This window comes from Patiria miniata, unplaced genomic scaffold (assembly GCF_015706575.1).
Source record: "Patiria miniata isolate m_02_andy unplaced genomic scaffold, ASM1570657v1 HiC_scaffold_3, whole genome shotgun sequence".
Taxonomy (NCBI): Eukaryota; Metazoa; Echinodermata; class Asteroidea; order Valvatida; family Asterinidae; genus Patiria; species Patiria miniata.
Genome location: NW_024037069.1, coordinates 20,465,781 through 20,488,278, shown reverse-complemented (window position 1 = coordinate 20,488,278; position 22,498 = coordinate 20,465,781). Strand labels below are relative to the sequence as shown.

The window sequence follows — 22,498 nt, the reverse complement described above, 5'->3', positions numbered from 1 at the left end:
TCTTACCTTATTTCGAATCAAGCGCGCGCACGCGTTACGCGCGTTACGTCATTGAAGTTAGTACGCGTTTACGTCACTGAAGTAAGAACACATCTGTCTCGATGCCTGCACTTGGAGACGATTTCGCTTCTCTTATTCAGTGTACCTAGATCTGGCCTACATATGATTATGTACTTCTCTGCTATACACAAATTGCATCTCTTGTTTACGTTAGAGTATGGCAGTGCTTTCAGAACTATGTCCCATTTGATTTCATAGTCTTTCCCTTCGTCCTTTAAGTCCCATATATGTTTACTTAGCTCTGTTTGCGCCCTCTTGCTCTCGGATCTGAATGACTGCTTGTGGTTCGCCAGTCTCGCCTTGAAGGTTGTGGACGTCAGCCCGACGTATGCCTCCTTCCTGCCTTCGCTCGTGACGGTGGCCTGGTACACTATGTTCTTGCTGAGGCACTCCCCGTTCAGCGGGCATTCGGCATTGCGGGGACAACTGCATGTTCTACCACCGACGTCGTCCTCCTGTTTTACCTTCCGTTTGTTGATTGACTGGATCGTTGCCTTCATGTTCGGCATGCAGCTGTACGATAACTTTACTGTGTTCCGGTTGAGCACTTTGTGAAGCTTATGTTCCTTGGGGAAGCATTTGTCTATTATCTGAAGGAATTTCTTTCCAATGTTGGTACGTACGCTCTTGTTGTATGGCGGGTTGTACCATGTCACCTCCCTTTTTCTAGTCCTTTTTCTGGTGTTATTGCCCGGTGTGTACGTCAATCGATACTTGTGCCCGCTTTTTTGCAGAGCCTCCTGGTAGGCCGGGGCAGCTTTCTCGAATGCCTCCTTGCTCGACGAGATGTTGGAGAGTCGCTTGTTGATTCCCTCTGGTATCTGTTTGATGACGGCGGGTGGATGGTTTGACTGGACATGTACATAGAGAGGTACATTACCTGGTTTCATGTATGGCTTGTACCCTCCCGTTCGCAGGTCTAATGTGATGTCAAGGAAGTTTACTGTTGCCTTGTTGGCTTCGATCGTTACCTTTAAGTCATTTTCCCGGAATACTTGGCATATTTCCTTCTTGATGTTTTCTATTTTCTTGGGGGTCTCCTTGAATACTGCCAGACCGTCGTCCCTGTATAGTCCCACTCTATTTCCGTACTTTGGTTTCAAGATCGACAGCAGATATGCTACGACCAGCTCGCATGACTCCGCGCCGTCGAAACTGCCCATCGTGACATCGAATTTGCTGTCTGCATTACGCTTTTTCCACGGTACCTGGTCGTTGAATACCACTGTCTGTTTCGCGTGGATGATGATATCTTTCTCCTTGCTGCTAATGCTCTCGTAGTTTTCCGCGAACCCTAGGGCCTTCAGGAGAAGCTTTTCCGTTATCGAGGGGTAGAACTCCACAATGTCGAAATTTATGAAGCTCGATTCTTGCTTGTTTGGGATTTTCTTATACCAGTCCAGTACGGCGTCCGTGCTTTTCCACAGGTTGAATCCTGTCGCGCTTATGACTTTACCGACGATTCTGTCGAGGATCACTTTACTTATATGTCCTATCTCTGATTTGGTTGGGCTGATTAGTCGACATGATGGTTTGTTATCGAAGTTGTCCTTGTGGTCCTTCAAAGTAATGAAGACTTCCCTCTCGGCCAATTTATCTATGCGGTCGCCCAGTCCAAGACTTTTAGCAATTCTTTTCGCTTCGCGATTGATTTCCGCTACTTCCTTTTGCTCGGTTTTCTTGTATGTTTTGGTGACATTCGCCCTGACAAGATTTACATAGTCATCTTTTTCCATCTTGTAATAATTTGTAGTCTTATCAGCCTTGACGGTAAGCTTATCATCATTCCTAATCGTATTTATGTCTTCGTTTAATTTGCGTTGGAACTGGCTAGTGGTCTTCTCAAATTCGACGTTTTGAATCAGACTCACCAAATTGTCTTCGAATTCTCTCAGTTCCGGAATGACTGGTGGTGTTTTCCGCGAGTTAAATCCGTACGTTTCCTCCTTCTCCGCCTTGTCTTTGTTCAGCTCCGGATTCAGAAAGAAGAATGATCTCCATCTAATCCTTTTGATGAACATTTCCGTTTTCTCGATCAGGCGCTTGAGGTATGTTGTTCTCGATGCTACCGGAATATTCTTCGTCGAATATTCAAAGTTCACTCTTTCCATTTTGAAGTGCGACGTCAGGAGAGTGCTCAACTATAAAAATAGGAGCTAGTATATCCAATGAAATCGTCTTCTATCACAATTCACAGTGCTCGATACATCTCTGTAGAGCTATATACATGCAATAAATTCAGAATATTCTCTTTCTGAACAGACTGTTTCGTACCATAAGGCACTCATCAGCAGAATGACGAAAAATAGAATACAAGTAGCATCTTACCTTATTTCGAATCAAGCGCGCGCACGCGTTACGCGCGTTACGTCATTGAAGTTAGTACGCGTTTACGTCACTGAAGTAAGAACACATCTGTCTCGATGCCTGCACTTGGAGACGATTTCGCTTCTCTTATTCAGTGTACCTAGATCTGGCCTACATATGATTATGTACTTCTCTGCTATACACAAATTGCATCTCTTGTTTACGTTAGAGTATGGCAGTGCTTTCAGAACTATGTCCCATTTGATTTCATAGTCTTTCCCTTCGTCCTTTAAGTCCCATATATGTTTACTTAGCTCTGTTTGCGCCCTCTTGCTCTCGGATCTGAATGACTGCTTGTGGTTCGCCAGTCTCGCCTTGAAGGTTGTGGACGTCAGCCCGACGTATGCCTCCTTCCTGCCTTCGCTCGTGACGGTGGCCTGGTACACTATGTTCTTGCTGAGGCACTCCCCGTTCAGCGGGCATTCGGCATTGCGGGGACAACTGCATGTTCTACCACCGACGTCGTCCTCCTGTTTTACCTTCCGTTTGTTGATTGACTGGATCGTTGCCTTCATGTTCGGCATGCAGCTGTACGATAACTTTACTGTGTTCCGGTTGAGCACTTTGTGAAGCTTATGTTCCTTGGGGAAGCATTTGTCTATTATCTGAAGGAATTTCTTTCCAATGTTGGTACGTACGCTCTTGTTGTATGGCGGGTTGTACCATGTCACCTCCCTTTTTCTAGTCCTTTTTCTGGTGTTATTGCCCGGTGTGTACGTCAATCGATACTTGTGCCCGCTTTTTTGCAGAGCCTCCTGGTAGGCCGGGGCAGCTTTCTCGAATGCCTCCTTGCTCGACGAGATGTTGGAGAGTCGCTTGTTGATTCCCTCTGGTATCTGTTTGATGACGGCGGGTGGATGGTTTGACTGGACATGTACATAGAGAGGTACATTACCTGGTTTCATGTATGGCTTGTACCCTCCCGTTCGCAGGTCTAATGTGATGTCAAGGAAGTTTACTGTTGCCTTGTTGGCTTCGATCGTTACCTTTAAGTCATTTTCCCGGAATACTTGGCATATTTCCTTCTTGATGTTTTCTATTTTCTTGGGGGTCTCCTTGAATACTGCCAGACCGTCGTCCCTGTATAGTCCCACTCTATTTCCGTACTTTGGTTTCAAGATCGACAGCAGATATGCTACGACCAGCTCGCATGACTCCGCGCCGTCGAAACTGCCCATCGTGACATCGAATTTGCTGTCTGCATTACGCTTTTTCCACGGTACCTGGTCGTTGAATACCACTGTCTGTTTCGCGTGGATGATGATATCTTTCTCCTTGCTGCTAATGCTCTCGTAGTTTTCCGCGAACCCTAGGGCCTTCAGGAGAAGCTTTTCCGTTATCGAGGGGTAGAACTCCACAATGTCGAAATTTATGAAGCTCGATTCTTGCTTGTTTGGGATTTTCTTATACCAGTCCAGTACGGCGTCCGTGCTTTTCCACAGGTTGAATCCTGTCGCGCTTATGACTTTACCGACGATTCTGTCGAGGATCACTTTACTTATATGTCCTATCTCTGATTTGGTTGGGCTGATTAGTCGACATGATGGTTTGTTATCGAAGTTGTCCTTGTGGTCCTTCAAAGTAATGAAGACTTCCCTCTCGGCCAATTTATCTATGCGGTCGCCCAGTCCAAGACTTTTAGCAATTCTTTTCGCTTCGCGATTGATTTCCGCTACTTCCTTTTGCTCGGTTTTCTTGTATGTTTTGGTGACATTCGCCCTGACAGTGGTATTCAACGACCAGGTACCGTGGAAAAAGCGTAATGCAGACAGCAAATTCGATGTCACGATGGGCAGTTTCGACGGCGCGGAGTCATGCGAGCTGGTCGTAGCATATCTGCTGTCGATCTTGAAACCAAAGTACGGAAATAGAGTGGGACTATACAGGGACGACGGTCTGGCAGTATTCAAGGAGACCCCCAAGAAAATAGAAAACATCAAGAAGGAAATATGCCAAGTATTCCGGGAAAATGACTTAAAGGTAACGATCGAAGCCAACAAGGCAACAGTAAACTTCCTTGACATCACATTAGACCTGCGAACGGGAGGGTACAAGCCATACATGAAACCAGGTAATGTACCTCTCTATGTACATGTCCAGTCAAACCATCCACCCGCCGTCATCAAACAGATACCAGAGGGAATCAACAAGCGACTCTCCAACATCTCGTCGAGCAAGGAGGCATTCGAGAAAGCTGCCCCGGCCTACCAGGAGGCTCTGCAAAAAAGCGGGCACAAGTATCGATTGACGTACACACCGGGCAATAACACCAGAAAAAGGACTAGAAAAAGGGAGGTGACATGGTACAACCCGCCATACAACAAGAGCGTACGTACCAACATTGGAAAGAAATTCCTTCAGATAATAGACAAATGCTTCCCCAAGGAACATAAGCTTCACAAAGTGCTCAACCGGAACACAGTAAAGTTATCGTACAGCTGCATGCCGAACATGAAGGCAACGATCCAGTCAATCAACAAACGGAAGGTAAAACAGGAGGACGACGTCGGTGGTAGAACATGCAGTTGTCCCCGCAATGCCGAATGCCCGCTGAACGGGGAGTGCCTCAGCAAGAACATAGTGTACCAGGCCACCGTCACGAGCGAAGGCAGGAAGGAGGCATACGTCGGGCTGACGTCCACAACCTTCAAGGCGAGACTGGCGAACCACAAGCAGTCATTCAGATCCGAGAGCAAGAGGGCGCAAACAGAGCTAAGTAAACATATATGGGACTTAAAGGACGAAGGGAAAGACTATGAAATCAAATGGGACATAGTTCTGAAAGCACTGCCATACTCTAACGTAAACAAGAGATGCAATTTGTGTATAGCAGAGAAGTACATAATCATATGTAGGCCAGATCTAGGTACACTGAATAAGAGAAGCGAAATCGTCTCCAAGTGCAGGCATCGAGACAGATGTGTTCTTACTTCAGTGACGTAAACGCGTACTAACTTCAATGACGTAACGCGCGTAACGCGTGCGCGCGCTTGATTCGAAATAAGGTAAGATGCTACTTGTATTCTATTTTTCGTCATTCTGCTGATGAGTGCCTTATGGTACGAAACAGTCTGTTCAGAAAGAGAATATTCTGAATTTATTGCATGTATATAGCTCTACAGAGATGTATCGAGCACTGTGAATTGTGATAGAAGACGATTTCATTGGATATACTAGCTCCTATTTTTATAGTTGAGCACTCTCCTGACGTCGCACTTCAAAATGGAAAGAGTGAACTTTGAATATTCGACGAAGAATATTCCGGTAGCATCGAGAACAACATACCTCAAGCGCCTGATCGAGAAAACGGAAATGTTCATCAAAAGGATTAGATGGAGATCATTCTTCTTTCTGAATCCGGAGCTGAACAAAGACAAGGCGGAGAAGGAGGAAACGTACGGATTTAACTCGCGGAAAACACCACCAGTCATTCCGGAACTGAGAGAATTCGAAGACAATTTGGTGAGTCTGATTCAAAACGTCGAATTTGAGAAGACCACTAGCCAGTTCCAACGCAAATTAAACGAAGACATAAATACGATTAGGAATGATGATAAGCTTACCGTCAAGGCTGATAAGACTACAAATTATTACAAGATGGAAAAAGATGACTATGTAAATCTTGTCAGGGCGAATGTCACCAAAACATACAAGAAAACCGAGCAAAAGGAAGTAGCGGAAATCAATCGCGAAGCGAAAAGAATTGCTAAAAGTCTTGGACTGGGCGACCGCATAGATAAATTGGCCGAGAGGGAAGTCTTCATTACTTTGAAGGACCACAAGGACAACTTCGATAACAAACCATCATGTCGACTAATCAGCCCAACCAAATCAGAGATAGGACATATAAGTAAAGTGATCCTCGACAGAATCGTCGGTAAAGTCATAAGCGCGACAGGATTCAACCTGTGGAAAAGCACGGACGCCGTACTGGACTGGTATAAGAAAATCCCAAACAAGCAAGAATCGAGCTTCATAAATTTCGACATTGTGGAGTTCTACCCCTCGATAACGGAAAAGCTTCTCCTGAAGGCCCTAGGGTTCGCGGAAAACTACGAGAGCATTAGCAGCAAGGAGAAAGATATCATCATCCACGCGAAACAGACAGTGGTATTCAACGACCAGGTACCGTGGAAAAAGCGTAATGCAGACAGCAAATTCGATGTCACGATGGGCAGTTTCGACGGCGCGGAGTCATGCGAGCTGGTCGTAGCATATCTGCTGTCGATCTTGAAACCAAAGTACGGAAATAGAGTGGGACTATACAGGGACGACGGTCTGGCAGTATTCAAGGAGACCCCCAAGAAAATAGAAAACATCAAGAAGGAAATATGCCAAGTATTCCGGGAAAATGACTTAAAGGTAACGATCGAAGCCAACAAGGCAACAGTAAACTTCCTTGACATCACATTAGACCTGCGAACGGGAGGGTACAAGCCATACATGAAACCAGGTAATGTACCTCTCTATGTACATGTCCAGTCAAACCATCCACCCGCCGTCATCAAACAGATACCAGAGGGAATCAACAAGCGACTCTCCAACATCTCGTCGAGCAAGGAGGCATTCGAGAAAGCTGCCCCGGCCTACCAGGAGGCTCTGCAAAAAAGCGGGCACAAGTATCGATTGACGTACACACCGGGCAATAACACCAGAAAAAGGACTAGAAAAAGGGAGGTGACATGGTACAACCCGCCATACAACAAGAGCGTACGTACCAACATTGGAAAGAAATTCCTTCAGATAATAGACAAATGCTTCCCCAAGGAACATAAGCTTCACAAAGTGCTCAACCGGAACACAGTAAAGTTATCGTACAGCTGCATGCCGAACATGAAGGCAACGATCCAGTCAATCAACAAACGGAAGGTAAAACAGGAGGACGACGTCGGTGGTAGAACATGCAGTTGTCCCCGCAATGCCGAATGCCCGCTGAACGGGGAGTGCCTCAGCAAGAACATAGTGTACCAGGCCACCGTCACGAGCGAAGGCAGGAAGGAGGCATACGTCGGGCTGACGTCCACAACCTTCAAGGCGAGACTGGCGAACCACAAGCAGTCATTCAGATCCGAGAGCAAGAGGGCGCAAACAGAGCTAAGTAAACATATATGGGACTTAAAGGACGAAGGGAAAGACTATGAAATCAAATGGGACATAGTTCTGAAAGCACTGCCATACTCTAACGTAAACAAGAGATGCAATTTGTGTATAGCAGAGAAGTACATAATCATATGTAGGCCAGATCTAGGTACACTGAATAAGAGAAGCGAAATCGTCTCCAAGTGCAGGCATCGAGACAGATGTGTTCTTACTTCAGTGACGTAAACGCGTACTAACTTCAATGACGTAACGCGCGTAACGCGTGCGCGCGCTTGATTCGAAATAAGGTAAGATGCTACTTGTATTCTATTTTTCGTCATTCTGCTGATGAGTGCCTTATGGTACGAAACAGTCTGTTCAGAAAGAGAATATTCTGAATTTATTGCATGTATATAGCTCTACAGAGATGTATCGAGCACTGTGAATTGTGATAGAAGACGATTTCATTGGATATATATATATATATATATATATATATGCAATAAATTCAGAATATTCTCTTTCTGAAGGTAAGATGCTACTTGTATTCTATTTTTCGTCATTCTGCTGATGAGTGCCTTATGGTACGAAACAGTCTGTTCAGAAAGAGAATATTCTGAATTTATTGCATGTTTATAGCTCTACAGAGATGTATCGAGCACTGTGAATTGTGATAGAAGACGATTTCATTGGATATATATATATATATATATATATATATATATATATATATATATATATATATATATATATAAACCTCCGATTACAAAGAGTGGTGACGTCAAAAGTCACGTGTAGTCGTCAATCATCTACCCATTTCCTTCGCTCTGACAAAAATATATTTAATGTCGTTGGTGACATGCTGGGGCTCGAACCTCCAACCCCAAGACTGCCGATAGAAGAACGTCAGTCATTCGACTGAGCTACTGGCTCGCACTTACCAAACAGGGAATTTATAATAATTATGCATAAACCTAGGATTGCTAAGAGTGCAGTGGTGACGTCAAAAATCACGTGTCGTCGTCAGTCGTCCATCCCACCCCCCTGACGAAAAAACTAAATGTCGTTGGTGACATGCTGGGACTCGAACCTCCAACCCAAAGACTGACGATTGAAGAACGTCACTCTAACGACTGGTCTATCGGCTCACGCTTACCAAACAGGGAATTTATGATATATATAAACCTCCGATTGCTAAGAGTGGTGACGTCAAAAATCACGTGTCGTAGTCAGTCCTCCACTCCGACGAAAAAAAACCCCGAATGTCGTTGGTGACATGCTGGGGTCTCGAACCTCCAACCCCAAGACTGACGATCGAAGAACGTCACTGTACCGACTGGGCTACCGGCTCGCACTTTGTAGTAGGGAATTTATAATATATATAAACCTCCGATTGCAAAGGGTGGTGACGTCAAAAGTCACATGTAGTCATCAGTCCCCCACCCCATCCCCTTCGCTCTGACCCCTACCAACCCCTATGACGAAAAATAATAAATGACGTTGGTTACAGCCTGGGGCTTGAAACTCCAACCCCTAGATAAGATGTTCTGAGAACGTCACTCTACCGACTGGGCTACCAAGCTGGGAATTTATTGTGTATGTAAACCTCCGGTTACAAAGGGTGGCGACGTCAAAAGTCGCGTGTCGTCGTCAGTCCCTACCCCACCCCACCCCACGTTTTCTAAAGAATTTTTAAACATCAGACATTATTCTATAATTCTCGTAGGAAGAAAAATATTCTTCAATAAAAAAAGGAACAAAATAATCTAAATATAATTGAACAAAACCCCTTTCTGCGTCTGACGCTTTGATTTCTCTGAAGTCCAGCGAATAATATCACAACGGTCCCTGGCTGCTGTTGTAGCCGGCCTGAACACCTTCTTCTGTCTTATCCACTGTACACCAATCATATTATCAGATCGTACAGGAGAGGTACAAATAAGTGAGTTTTGTTGGACTTTTCGTGAAAAGGGGACTCGTTACAATTTCTTTTTTGGGGGGGGGGTATTACTCCCATTACCCCCACGCACGGTCGCTACGCCATTGATATATCGGTTCTGGTAAATCTTTAGGACTGAACGATCCCCAAATGGATGACGTTGGCCTTTCGGACGTAATTAGGCTAATGGTTTTTATGTTCAATCAAGCTCATTATAGAAACAATGATGATTGATGATGTTTACATTTCGTTGGCATCTTTCCTCTCTGCGTTAATTATTGTAAAAAGCAAAAACTATCTCAGTTTTTTGTTAATGCATGAAGTTGTGTATATATTGTATATCTTGGTTTTTTTTATTATACCATTACGCTAGAACTATAGCTGTGTTATAAAGTAATATTATTTTATACTCAAAAACTTGTTAACATTATATCACTATAGTTTCATTGATTTCGTTGTTCGTCATTCGTCAAGTAATGCTCGGAGGTGAGGCTCAGAAAAAAATGTTTAATGCATTAATGGAACTATGAATAAAATAGAAAAATACATAACTTCTACCAGCTGCCAAAGTATAGAATTCTATTTTGTTAAATTTGTGTTGTATTTTCGAGTAGTAACCGTTTTGCAATGAAGTGATTGACAGGGGGAGGGGAGCGGTGAAGGGGTAGCCGACACCCCTGGGCCGCCGAAAAAGCCCCCCCCCCCCCGACGCCCCAAAGAGGGACCGCACGCCATATGAACAATTTGATGCGCCGGTGCATATAGTACGTTTTAACTAAGCTTGTTGCATATTACTCATAGTTGCTGTTGTAAATTTAACCAAAAGAGCACTCTATCTGTTTAAAAATAGTTTCTTCGATAATATATAATTTAAGGATATTGTTTTTTTTTCTAGGCCCTACATAATATGAACACATAATAATTTCAAAAAAGTTGCGCAGACACCATAAAATGGTTCTAATTCGCATTATAAAATCCGAACAATATTGTTAAAAATATTAAAATTACGGATTAAAATTGAACATTAGTCTTAAAAATAAAATTACATATTTTAGAGAACACTGTCAAACTTAATGAAACTTAATATTAGAAAAGAAACATTCCTTCACTTTGTTTACGTTGTTGCCTTTATGGGATTCCGAATTATTTACAAACTTAAAAACTGATTTCAACTAGCATATTACTTTCAAGTCGATTGCACAATCCAGACACGCTCACCAAAAGATTAAGCAACAACACAATAATTCTTTTTATTTAATTGATCAAACTATTTACCAAAAAAAGTTGACGGCAGAAATTGATATTTCAAATTGTGAAAGGCGTTGAAATAACTTTACATACAGTGGTGCACCCAGGATTTGGCTTGGGGGGGGGGGGGGGCTCACAATTTGTCAAATTTTTTAGAAGTTTCCGTTCTTTTGCAAACAAAATGGCCAAAATTTTGGCTGCAGAAAAAGAATTCCTTTGAGGCTATTTTGACGTTGGTGGCGCTACTTACACCCGCTCGCAAAATAGGCCAAATCAATATCACCAAGGTCAAATCGTGGGACAAAAAATAAAATAAAAAAACCCTACAAAACCCTGGGGGGGGGGGGGGGGGGCTCAAGCACCCCGAGGTTCCCCTTGGGTGCGCCACTGTTTACATAGGCCGGCCTACTGCTACAGTTCTAAAATCACATTTCTTAAAATCTTTTTTTTTTCAAGTAAAGTTACTACTTCAATAAATGGGACTTCTTAAGGTCAACGATTATTTATATGTACATCTGTATTTCGCAATGCTAATACTCATTGAGATGTTTGGGCACCTCGTACACGGCTCTAGGCAGCTGATAAGCATCCCTGTTATGCTTCTGAAACTCAAGGCACAAGTACCCGTAGTTGTCCAACGCTTCGTAATTGTTCTCATCGGGTACCGGACCAGGCTTGGGCGGCGGGACGGGCGGGAGCTGTTTGGAGTTGGTCTGGTACCTAGACCGCTCATCGCCCAAGTTACTGATGTTGTTGATTGTCTTGGGAATGGGTGGCATGGAACGTGATCCAGCCCTGGATAGATTTCGTTTGGTCCTGTTGAAAAGGCAATTATGAAAAAAATGTTACTGAAATTTTAATTAGGAGGGTTTAAAGTTGGTACGTATATAGGCCTGTCGGCCTACGTGCCTTTCCAAATTTTGATTTTCTTTTCCCGAACGAAATTTAATGGAATGCAATGTCATGTAACAATCAATTTGCTTGTTTGTTTTGCAGGCCTAGCCTGTGCGCCCCAGTTCAGAAATTGTGCCCACTCTTCAGAACGAATTAGGACCGTCCCGCTCTCAATTCAAAAGTTGAAATTAATTAATTGATTACTTGTCGTGGGGCGATTGTTTTCGTGCGATGTCTCATTGGAAAGCTCATAACTAATATCATGCTAGAAATTATCAAATCGATTTCAAAATCTATTTTTCAAGGTGCCACAACCAAAAGGCACGCATACACCAAATTTAAGCTATAATTTTGGCAACAAAGCGTAATTGTCGTTGATAACGAGTAAAAACCCGGCCTTTTTTTGGTACATGTATCAGCTAAATTTCGCCAGCATGACATGTTTTTGGTGTTTAGGAAACGTCTTTGAAGTCATGTTTGTGCCTAGTGAGGCTTGTACTTTATGGTTAATAACTTTGAATATTCGGTCCTAAATACGCAACGGAAACAAAACAGCCTGAACATGGAAAGACAATTGTTTAACTGATAAAAAATATAATGCTGATATCTGTTGACAAAGTCTAGGCATACCTGAAATACATCAGTCCAAAACCAGCGGCCGCAATAAGGGCAACAGACAATGTACAACCGACAATCACGGTGCTTGTGCTGGAACAGTAGAAATTGTCTCCAGAGTGTGTCACTGCCCCTTTAAAGAGAAAAAAACCCAATTGTTTGTTAACAGATGTTTACGGTCGGAAGACACAATTAGTTTTCATGTAAAAATATACCAAAATATTGAGGAACATAAGCAAAAGTCTGTTTCAATTGAAAACTTCATGCAAGATAATTTGTCGCAATGCTTTTGCAAACAGTGGCTTCGATTTTTTTTTAAATGAAAGTGTCATTACTTTGACCCCAAAAAATGCCCTAAGGAGTAGCTTTAAAAAAATAATACGGGCAAGCAGAGGTTTTGTTTAACATTCTACAAATACGTAGTTTTACCATAAGAGATAATTCTTATGCTGAAATTCGCTAGCGCTGTACTCAGGACATGAAATGTAGCTCGCAACGCATTGTGGGTTGAGCGTGCGTGTGCGTTTGTTTATGGTGTAAATCGAGGACACACACACGCGCAACATCATCGATGAATCGAGGACAGGAACCAAATCAAGGACTCCTCGGTTAGAAAACGTGTACAAAACCAATGAGAGCTGTTGCAAAAAAGTTGGAGTATAAACAAAGGAAAAGGGAAGAGGAACAATAGAAAAATCCACGCTTTACACCATAAACAAACGTGGATGCGCGTGTCGTGCGCATGTTGGGTAGACCTCATAGTTCATTGGTTAACAAAAAAAACTATTGAATGAAAAAGAAATTATCAAAGAAATTATCATCAGCGCCCTGGCAGTGGTAGTCTTTGAAATATGCCCAGCCCTTGCACAACACGGATCTGTGATATGCGAGCAGATCTGGCGATTATGCAAAACAATACTGCATCTTGACCTCGAGGTTCTGACCATTCAGCGGGCGCCTTCATTAGCGGGTCTTCGGTGACCCGTTGTTGTATTGCAAAATAATGGCAGCCAAATTTAACAGCTTAGTCGACATTTCTGATCGAAGTGACGTCACAATTTCTAAAGTCGATTCCGATTGGCTTGTGCGCGGGGTCGCATAAAACTTGCATTTCTCACAAATATCAGACGTTGGTTACGGAGAGGACTCCGTTGGACAACGGGTGATACTCGGACTACGGCAGTGGTTGGTACGGGCGAAAAGCTGAAGTTTCGCCTGGCGGGAAAATTAAAGAGAGATCTATAGACTATAGTTTTCTTCATTGCTATAACCCGTGGTCTATAATGATGAGAATTATGTCACACTAGGCTCACCTTCGTTTCCAGAGTGCGTGACGTTGACGTTGAAAGAACACATGTCCAGCGGTTCACAAAGGGAGACGTTCTGCCAAACCTTGTACGTGAACTCGTGGTTACCAGTCGGGAGCAGGGTACCAGCTTTGACCGTGGCATTCTGGGAGTTGAAAACTCGAAGCACGTGACTGCTGTTGCCGCCAATCACCGTCGGTGCAGACCACGTGACATAGGCCTTGACCTGATCTGGCGGCAGGGCGACTTGGAAATCCTGAGGGCAGCTCTGTACAAAAGGTTCTTCCGAATGGAAAGCCAAGGTCCAAATTAGGATCTAAGCGGGGAACTTTAAAAAAAACCCTGATTATCTAACTGCAAAAACACCGTAGAAATAGCCGTTGTACTGATAGAAGTTGCTTCAAGGAAACGTACACAGTGAAAACAGACTCTTAGGTTCACTGTTAGGTTCACAAACTTCAAGTCTTTTTTTTTTCCTTTGAAGGAGACTCTGCTTGAATTGGAGCGATATGGATGTCACTATTTGAAATTGAGATGCTCTTTTTGAAATAGAGATATCTCTTTTTGAAATAGAGAAGTTTCTTTTTTTTAAATAGAGAAATCTCTATTTGAGATAGTGATATCTCTATTTCCATTTCTAATAGAGATAACTTTATTTCTTGAATTAAATTACTTGAACTTGGCACGCATGGAAGTAGAGATAATTATGTATCTCCATTAAAATGAGAGATATCTCTATTTAGGAAATAAATGTTAAATGTGCACACCATACATATCAAAATGTATACAGGTATAATTATAGTCTTACCCGTTCGTCCTGTGACGTTGACGTAGAAAGTACATCCTTGCACACGGCTCGTAGTATTATATCGATATTCCACTTTGTGAAGCCCGATTGGGAATGGAGACCCAACTGCGTCTGGAGCAATGACCAACGTCGTGTTGAATGAAGCTCTTACTTGGGGCTCGGCCCAAGTGACGTAGGCGTGTGTCTCACCATGGGGCAGGTTAACACTAACGTTCTCCGGACAACTCTCAAACGGATCAACTGATAAATCAAGAAATAAGAAAAATACATATCATATTTTGTATGGGTACAGACAGAAGAAATATTACGTTTATTGAAGCAATTGACTAAATTAACCGCAATCTAACTTTAATTTGAAGATAATGTGAATGTAATTTTTACATCGTACACCAACACTATTTGTGAACTAACGTCATGAATCTGAGATTCACGTCTCTTTATAGCCGTACACCAAAATGGCTGCATCAAAAGGCCAATAATTATTGAGTGGAGTGCTGTGGCCTCATGGTTCAGGGCATTGGATTCGTGGTCTGCGGGTAATTCTGCAGGTTGAGGGTTCGAGTCCGGCCTGGGGTCATGGTGCGTGTGCCCTTGGGCAAGGCACTTTGTCACTCATTGCTTCTCTCCACCCAGGAGTAAAATGGGTACCTAGGGCAGAGATGGTTACTGAGATTGAAATAGCTTCCTCGCGCCTAACAGGCTGCATCGAGCTGTATACTCCCCAGGGAGCTGACATGGTATTTGAAATGTTTAATTGGCCCAATGATCAAGGGTAATAATAATGTAAAGCTCTTTGATCTTAGTTCAAAGCGCTATTATATATAAGAACCCGTTATTATTATTAATATTATTATTATTTTGCTCCTTTTTTTGGCAAATCAATTAATACACACACAGAGACAGTAGCTTAAAACAGATATTCCGTTGTAAGGTGAAATTTTGACTTCTCTGAAGTACGGACCCATTGGTTGTACTGCGCATGTCTAAGTGAATGAAGATAGTGACAGGTCACGTGTGGGGTTAGAATCCATGAGGTAAACGATGCAAGATTACACAGGAGTCCGAATCTCAATTGACACCGGCTTGGCTGTTAACTTGAAATATTTCTATAAAAAGGATATATTATATTACGATAGTGGCAGAATTGTCCGGTTGTTCCTGGGTCGCATCGGCATTCGAAACGGTTGAGCATGTCAACGCACGTACCGTTCCGACACGGGGAGCTGGCACACTCATCGATATCTGCATCACAACACACCATATGAATATCAGTTAGAGAAACAATTCAGGTAAATAGTCCATCTTTCTTTTGAAATGCAACACCCCTATCCGGTTAGTCAGTCTGGCGTCACGGTCATTTCAACTTAACCACTTGCCACTGCACACGGAGTAGCGTTGGAATCGTTAGAACCAATTTTGCAAACGGAACTTCGTGTAGTACAAAGTGGCATGTGTTTAGCCAATGCAGGGCGCTTGAAATCAGTGGTGCGCGCGCGCGTATAATTACGCATGTCATTTACAAACCGTATAAACCAATGCGGGCACGCCATCTAGTACACAAAAAAACAACAGGTAGAAATATTTTGTTAATCAAATTTCCCAATCTTAACGGCACTTCCTCACCCCTTCCCCCAAAACAAATTGTATGTATTGCTTTTTAATTTAACATGTACATTCACTAATGTCTGTATTCACCTTTTTGACATCTCCTTCCGGTTGTTCCAGGATTGCACGTACATGTATATCCGTTGGGGGCCTCAGTACAGCTTCCGCCATGTTCGCATGGGGCGCTTTCGCACGCACCTATACTTTGCATGAAGGGAGAGAAAAGAAAATCTCAAAATGGTTGACATTTGGCTAAAGATTGACGCACTTTCTCTCCCATTCTTTATTTATAGCAACAGAATCATCGAAGATTTTGAACGTTGATAGTAGTTTCCCTATTGTCAACGTGGCTCGCTCGATGTCCAATAACAGGACTTTTCTAAATTTCTTTGAGCGATATGGGAATCTGTATCGACGCCATTTTCTGGATACAGACAAAAGATGATAATTTAGCTAAGGTAGTATACCAATCCAAAAATTAAAAAAAATAGCAAAATGGGATTTTGAATTAAAGGCATTACAGGATCATTTGCATTTATCAAAAAAAAGGGACCTAACAAATGATTATCTAACAGCTTATTTGTAAACGCCCCGTGAAATGATTCCGTCTGGCTTGCTGTCATTTCGAAGAAAGCAAGAAATGTAGGTAGTTTCCGACAATTAGTCAATTGAACATTTTGAACGAAGAGTGCTTTATTGACAGAATCGTGTTTCGTGATGAAAAATGTTTTGCTTGGGTTTTCTTTTCACTGTAATCTCGAAAAGTGTAATATTCACTGAGTTGAAATTTCAACAGGTTAGGCATTGAACTTTCTGTTATTATTGACGAAAACAAAATCCATGAACGGCTAATGATCCTTCATGCCTTTAAGCAACATGTAAACCAACGGCAGTTTGGCCTACATAGTATTTACGTCTGTTTGCAACCCATAATGACGGCGTTTTATACGACGCCAATAACTTGCTTAAAACATTATTACTCGGTGAAATATTTCCAAAAAATACACACCTATTGAGCTTTCACAGTGAACGCCTGTATAACCCTGCGGACAATTGCATGAATATCCGCTTGACACCAAGCTCACGCAGATTCCACCATTCTGGCATGGTTCTGACAGGCAGTGTGATAGCACATCTTGAGAGAAAATAAAAAAAGGGAAAGAGGTTCACAGTATCACGGTTTCTAGCATAACAAACATTTCCTACTGGTGTATTTGAACGTAACCAGATATCATTGTTGTAACGGAGACCAATACCATAGCGCTACTTAACAAATAGAAATAAAACTGCGCTGACTAAAACGGACATAACTACAAGACGAAGCAAGGCTACAGTAAAACTGGTCTAAGGGCGCACACAATTATATTCAACTGACTCAGAATGGCTTTTCACTGATAGCCTTCCATGGAGTTGGCGTACACAATCGGCAAGAGTTATGGAGTTACGCGGTAATCTTATAAGACAGGACTGCCCAGTTCACAAACGACAGTCAGTTTGAATATTAATATATGATTTGTGAATTATAGCCACATGTTAGGTAACGTCATAAAAACCTCGGATTGACGTCTGTTTGCTACCCATCATAATTAATTATGTCGTTATAGCGCCTTTGTTTGCTTAAAATCATGGCTTTTTGAAGTATTTAGTTGAGCTCCACAGTGAACGCCCGTATGTCCTTGCGGACAGGTGCATGAATATCCGTTTGGTTCCGCAGATTCCACGCAGGTGCCACCATTCATACATGATGATTGCGTGCAGTGTGATGGTGGTACATCTTGAGAAGAATGAAAAAAACGGAAAGTTCACAATCACACGAATTCCATCATTAGGCCTATACAACCATGGGCGTTACGAGGGGAGGGCAAGGGGGGCGCTTACCCCTTCCCCTGGAAAGCCAAAAAAAAAAAAAGATTGAAAGGGAAAGAAATGAACGAAAAAGAGGCGTGGAGTCATACTGCTATTAATTTAATGGGTTCGGGGGGGGGGGGGGGGCAAACGTCTCTGCCTTCCCCCCCCCCCTCGAAAAATGATAAATCCGTCGCAGAGCTGACAAACCGGCGAATCGACCATTTTGGCGATTTCGATTTTTTGTTATTTTTAGGCCTTATGAAGGTTGCTCTTTCAAGTATTTATGCCAAAATTCTTAATATTTGTCTGGATTTTGAGATTCAGAGCCCCCCTTGTGGCGAATCACTCACAAAAACAAATCCATAATTTGACATAGTGACGAATACGAAATTTCGCTGGTAACCAGCTTATGTAAGGTGTGCGTTCCAAGTACCAACGAATGTTATTCGTCAGTTTGTCGGATTGCGCGTGCGTGCACGCGCGATCCGACAAACTGACGAATAGCTACACACATTTCGCTGGTTTCTAGCATAACAAACATTTCCTACTGGTGTATTTGAACGTAACCAGATATCATTGTTGTAACGGAGACCAATACCATAGCGCTACTTAACAAATAGAAATAAAACTGCGCTGACTAAAACGGACATAACTACAAGACGAAGCAAGGCTACAGTAAAACTGGTCTAAGGGCGCACACAATTATATTCAACTGACTCAGAATGGCTTTTCACTGATAGCCTTCCATGGAGTTGGCGTACACAATCGGCAAGAGTTATGGAGTTACGCGGTAATCTTATAAGACAGGACTGCCCAGTTCACAAACGACAGTCAGTTTGAATATTAATATATGATTTGTGAATTATAGCCACATGTTAGGTAACGTCATAAAAACCTCGGATTGACGTCTGTTTGCTACCCATCATAATTAATTATGTCGTTATAGCGCCTTTGTTTGCTTAAAATCATGGCTTTTTGAAGTATTTAGTTGAGCTCCACAGTGAACGCCCGTATGTCCTTGCGGACAGGTGCATGAATATCCGTTTGGTTCCGCAGATTCCACGCAGGTGCCACCATTCATACATGATGATTGCGTGCAGTGTGATGGTGGTACATCTTGAGAAGAATGAAAAAACGGAAAGTTCACAATCACACGAATTCCATCATTAGGCCTATACAACCATGGGCGTTACGAGGGGGAGGGCAAGGGGGGCGCTTACCCCTTCCCCTGGAAAGCCAAAAAAAAAAAAAGATTGAAAGGGAAAGAAATGAACGAAAAAGAGGCGTGGAGTCATACTGCTATTAATTTAATGGGTTCGGGGGGGGGGGGGCAAACGTCTCTGCCTTCCCCCCCCCCCCCTCGAAAAATGATAAATGATATCGAGAATACGCTGGTACAGATCGAAAAGTACAGGGATTTTTGACAATCCAAGGGTTTGAATTGAGAATATTGTGCATCTTCTCTTACCGGCTTTAAGACCCCTTTGTAAGCTACCTCAGGGAAATTGAGTTTGTTCCCTTTAATTATCAACGTGAGACTCGCTTGAGATCCAACAATAGGTCTTTTCCATATTTTTCAGCGAATTGGAAATCTGTATCGACGCCATTCTCTGGATACAGACAAAAGATAGTATTGATATTTAGCAACCCAAAAAATCAAAAAAAAAAAAAATCGCAAAATGAGATTTTTGAATTAAAGGCATTATAGGATAATTTGCATTTATCAAAAAAGTAACCCAACAAATTATCATCACAAAGCTAACTTCTAATCACCCCGTGAAATTATTCCGTCTGGCTTGCTGCCATTTCGAAGGACGCAAAAAATGAAGGTTCACCATCTCATGGTTTCTAGCATTACATCCATTTCCCACTGAAGTATTTGAACGTATCATTGTTGTAACGAAGACCAATACCATGGCCGCTGCTTAACAAATAGAAATAAAACTGTGCTGACTACAACAAACATAACTACAAGACGAGGCAAGGCTATAGCAAAACTTGTCTAAAGACGCACACAATTCTTTTCAACTGACGCAGAATGGCTTTTCACTGAAAGCCTTTCCACGGATTTGTTGTACACAATGGGCCGGATATATGGAGTTACGCAGTAATCCTATAAGATAGGACCGCCCGGTTCTGTCACAAATGACAGTCAGTTTGAATATTAAAATATAATTTTTGAATAATATCCACATGTAAGGTCTGTTTAATGTCTGTTAATTAATGACATGTCTGTTTGCTACCCATTATGTGTCTAGGCCACTGATCTCTATATAAAGACTGGATAGCTAATACAGAGCCGCACAATGTACGAATTTGACGCCATATTGGTGAGACCGGCTGGTGATCTACAAAGGACAAGTTGCCGTTTTTATAGACAGCATGATTTCTTTTGTAACGTCGCGGTTCACTTGACTTATATTTTGACCACCATCACTGATTAAGGTTAACTACAATTTTTCTAACGTCGTGGTTACTAAAATGCCGCAAATATAACTTTTTCGGCGTTTTGAAATAATAATCACTACGGAAATGTGTCCCTTTTAGAACATCATAATATGTGTACGTGACCAAAATGCGCGTCAACTGTTGATACAACGCGCGCGTATTTACGCGTAGAACGTTCGTATTATACGCGGCCATCTTCGTGAGACCGGGGGCGAATTGGTCAATGTGCGAAGTCTACTGTGTGAATGTTGTATGCATATCCGCTATCCAGTCTTTATATAGAGATCAGTGCGCCATATTGGTGAGACTGGCTGGTGATCTACAAAGGACAAGATGCCGTTTTTATAGACGGCATGATTTCTTTTGTAACGTCGCGGTTCACTTGACTTATATTTTGACCACCACCACTGACCAAGGTTAACTACAATTTTTCTAACGTCGTGGTTACTAAAATGCCGCAAATATAACTTTTTCGGCGTTTTGAAATAATAATCACTACGGAAATGTGTCCCTTTTAGAACATCATAATATGTGTACGTGACCAAAATGCGCGTCAACTGTTGATACAACGCGCGCGTTTTTACGCGTAGAACGTTCGTATTATACGCGGCCATCTTTGTGAGACCGGGGCGAATTGGTCAATATGCAAAGTCTACTGTGTGAATGTTGTATGCATATCCGCTATCCAGTCTTTATATAGAGATCAGTGGTCTAGGCCCTACGCGAACATGATCAACTTTGTGCCGTAAGTCACAGCGAAACATATCTTCGCACATGCAGTTTTGGGACTCGAGTGTTATTAGCATTCGACTCGAGTCGAGTCGAGTCTTCTGATGAGTACGAAAGCCCTGTAGTGCCATCAAGTATATATTTCGCCAAGTTCGTTTTTATGAGTTATATATTTCGCCAAGTTCGTTTTTATGAGTTATATATTTCGCAAGGTTCGTTTTTATGAGTTATATATTTCGCCAAGTTCGTTTTTATGAGTTATATATTTCGCCAAGTTCGTTTTTATGAGTTATATATTTCGCAAGGTTCGTTTTTATGAGTTATATATTTCGCCAAGTTCGTTTTTATGAGTTATATATTTCGCCAGGTTCGTTTTTATGAGTTATATATTTCGCCAAGTTCGTTTTTATGAGTTATATATTTCGCCAGGTTCGTTTTTATGAGTTATATATCTCGCCAAGTTCGTTTTTATGAGTTATATATTTCGCCAGGTTCGTTTTTATGAGTTATATATTTCGCGAGGTTCGTTTTTATGAGTTATATATTTCGCCAAGTTCGTTTTTATGAGTTATATTTTACGGAATTACGGAGTTTTATGAAGTTACGGAGCCCCTAAAGGGACATCCAAAATTATTTTTTTATCTCGTGCGCACGGCATAATATCTCGTGCGCACGAGATAATTATCACTGGCACACGACATGTATCACGTGCGCACGACATAATATCTCGTGCGCACGAGATAATTATCACGTGCGCACGACATATATCTCGTGCGCACGACATATATCTCGTGCGCACGACGTATATCTCGTGCGCACGACATATATCTCGTGCGCACGAGATAATTATAAGCATTAACGGAGCTTGCGCATGTCGTGCGCACGAGATATATGTCATGCGCACGAGATAGTATGTCGTGCGCACGAGATAAAAACATAATTTTGGATGTTCCTTTAGGGGCAGCGTACCAGACTCGCTGCTTTCGTTACACACAAACTCGTCCGCTGCAAGTGCAGCAAGCTCCGTTAATACTTATAATTATCTCGTGCGCACGAGATATATGTCGTGCGCATTTGATAATTATCTCGTGCGCACGAGATATTATGTCGTGCGCACGAGATATTATGTCGTGCGCACGTCATATATGTCGTGCGCCTGTGATAATTATCTAGTGCGCACGAGATATTATGTCGTGCGCACGAGATAAGAAAATAATTTTGGATGTCCCTTTAGGGGCTCCGTAACTTCATAAAACTGCGTAACCCCGTAAAATATATCTCATAAAAACGAACTTCGACAAAATGTAACTCATAAAAACGAACTTCGAGAAAATGTAACTCATAAAAACGAACTTCGACAAAATGTATCTCATAAAAACGAACTTCGACAAAATGTATCTCATAAAAACGAACTTGGCGAAATATATAACTCATAAAAACGAACTTGGCGAAATATATAACTCATAAAAACGAACTTGGCGAAATATATAACTCATAAAAACGAACTTGGCGAAATATATAACTCATAAAAACGAACTTGGCGAAATATAT

General features: G+C 42.2%; 1 protein-coding gene across 1 annotated transcript; it reads right to left on the bottom strand.

Moving 5' to 3' along the window:
- Positions 1-11,223: 11,223 nt before the first annotated feature.
- Positions 11,224-16,093, bottom strand: LOC119736548. The gene is made up of 6 exons (XM_038210561.1): positions 15,991-16,093; positions 15,449-15,559; positions 14,318-14,557; positions 13,516-13,791; positions 12,218-12,335; positions 11,224-11,509 (listed from the first exon to the last, which is right to left on the bottom strand). The coding sequence occupies exons 1-6, from the start codon at positions 16,091-16,093 to the stop codon at positions 11,224-11,226; spliced, it is 1,134 nt and encodes a 377-aa protein (XP_038066489.1).
- Positions 16,094-22,498: the final 6,405 nt, after the last annotated feature.

Bases quoted from the DNA above. Each gene is read 5' to 3' on its own strand.
- LOC119736548 (XM_038210561.1), bottom strand. From the start codon at position 16,093: ATGGCGGAAGCTGTACTGAGGCCCCCAACGGATATACATGTACGTGCA. The intron at 14,558-15,448 runs GTAATATAATAT...TTGATTTATCAG, and splicing joins CGGACAATTCTGCCACTATC to TTGATCCGTTTGAGAGTTGT. The intron at 12,336-13,515 runs GTGAGCCTAGTG...TTCTCTTTAAAG, and splicing joins CACGCACTCTGGAAACGAAG to GGGCAGTGACACACTCTGGA.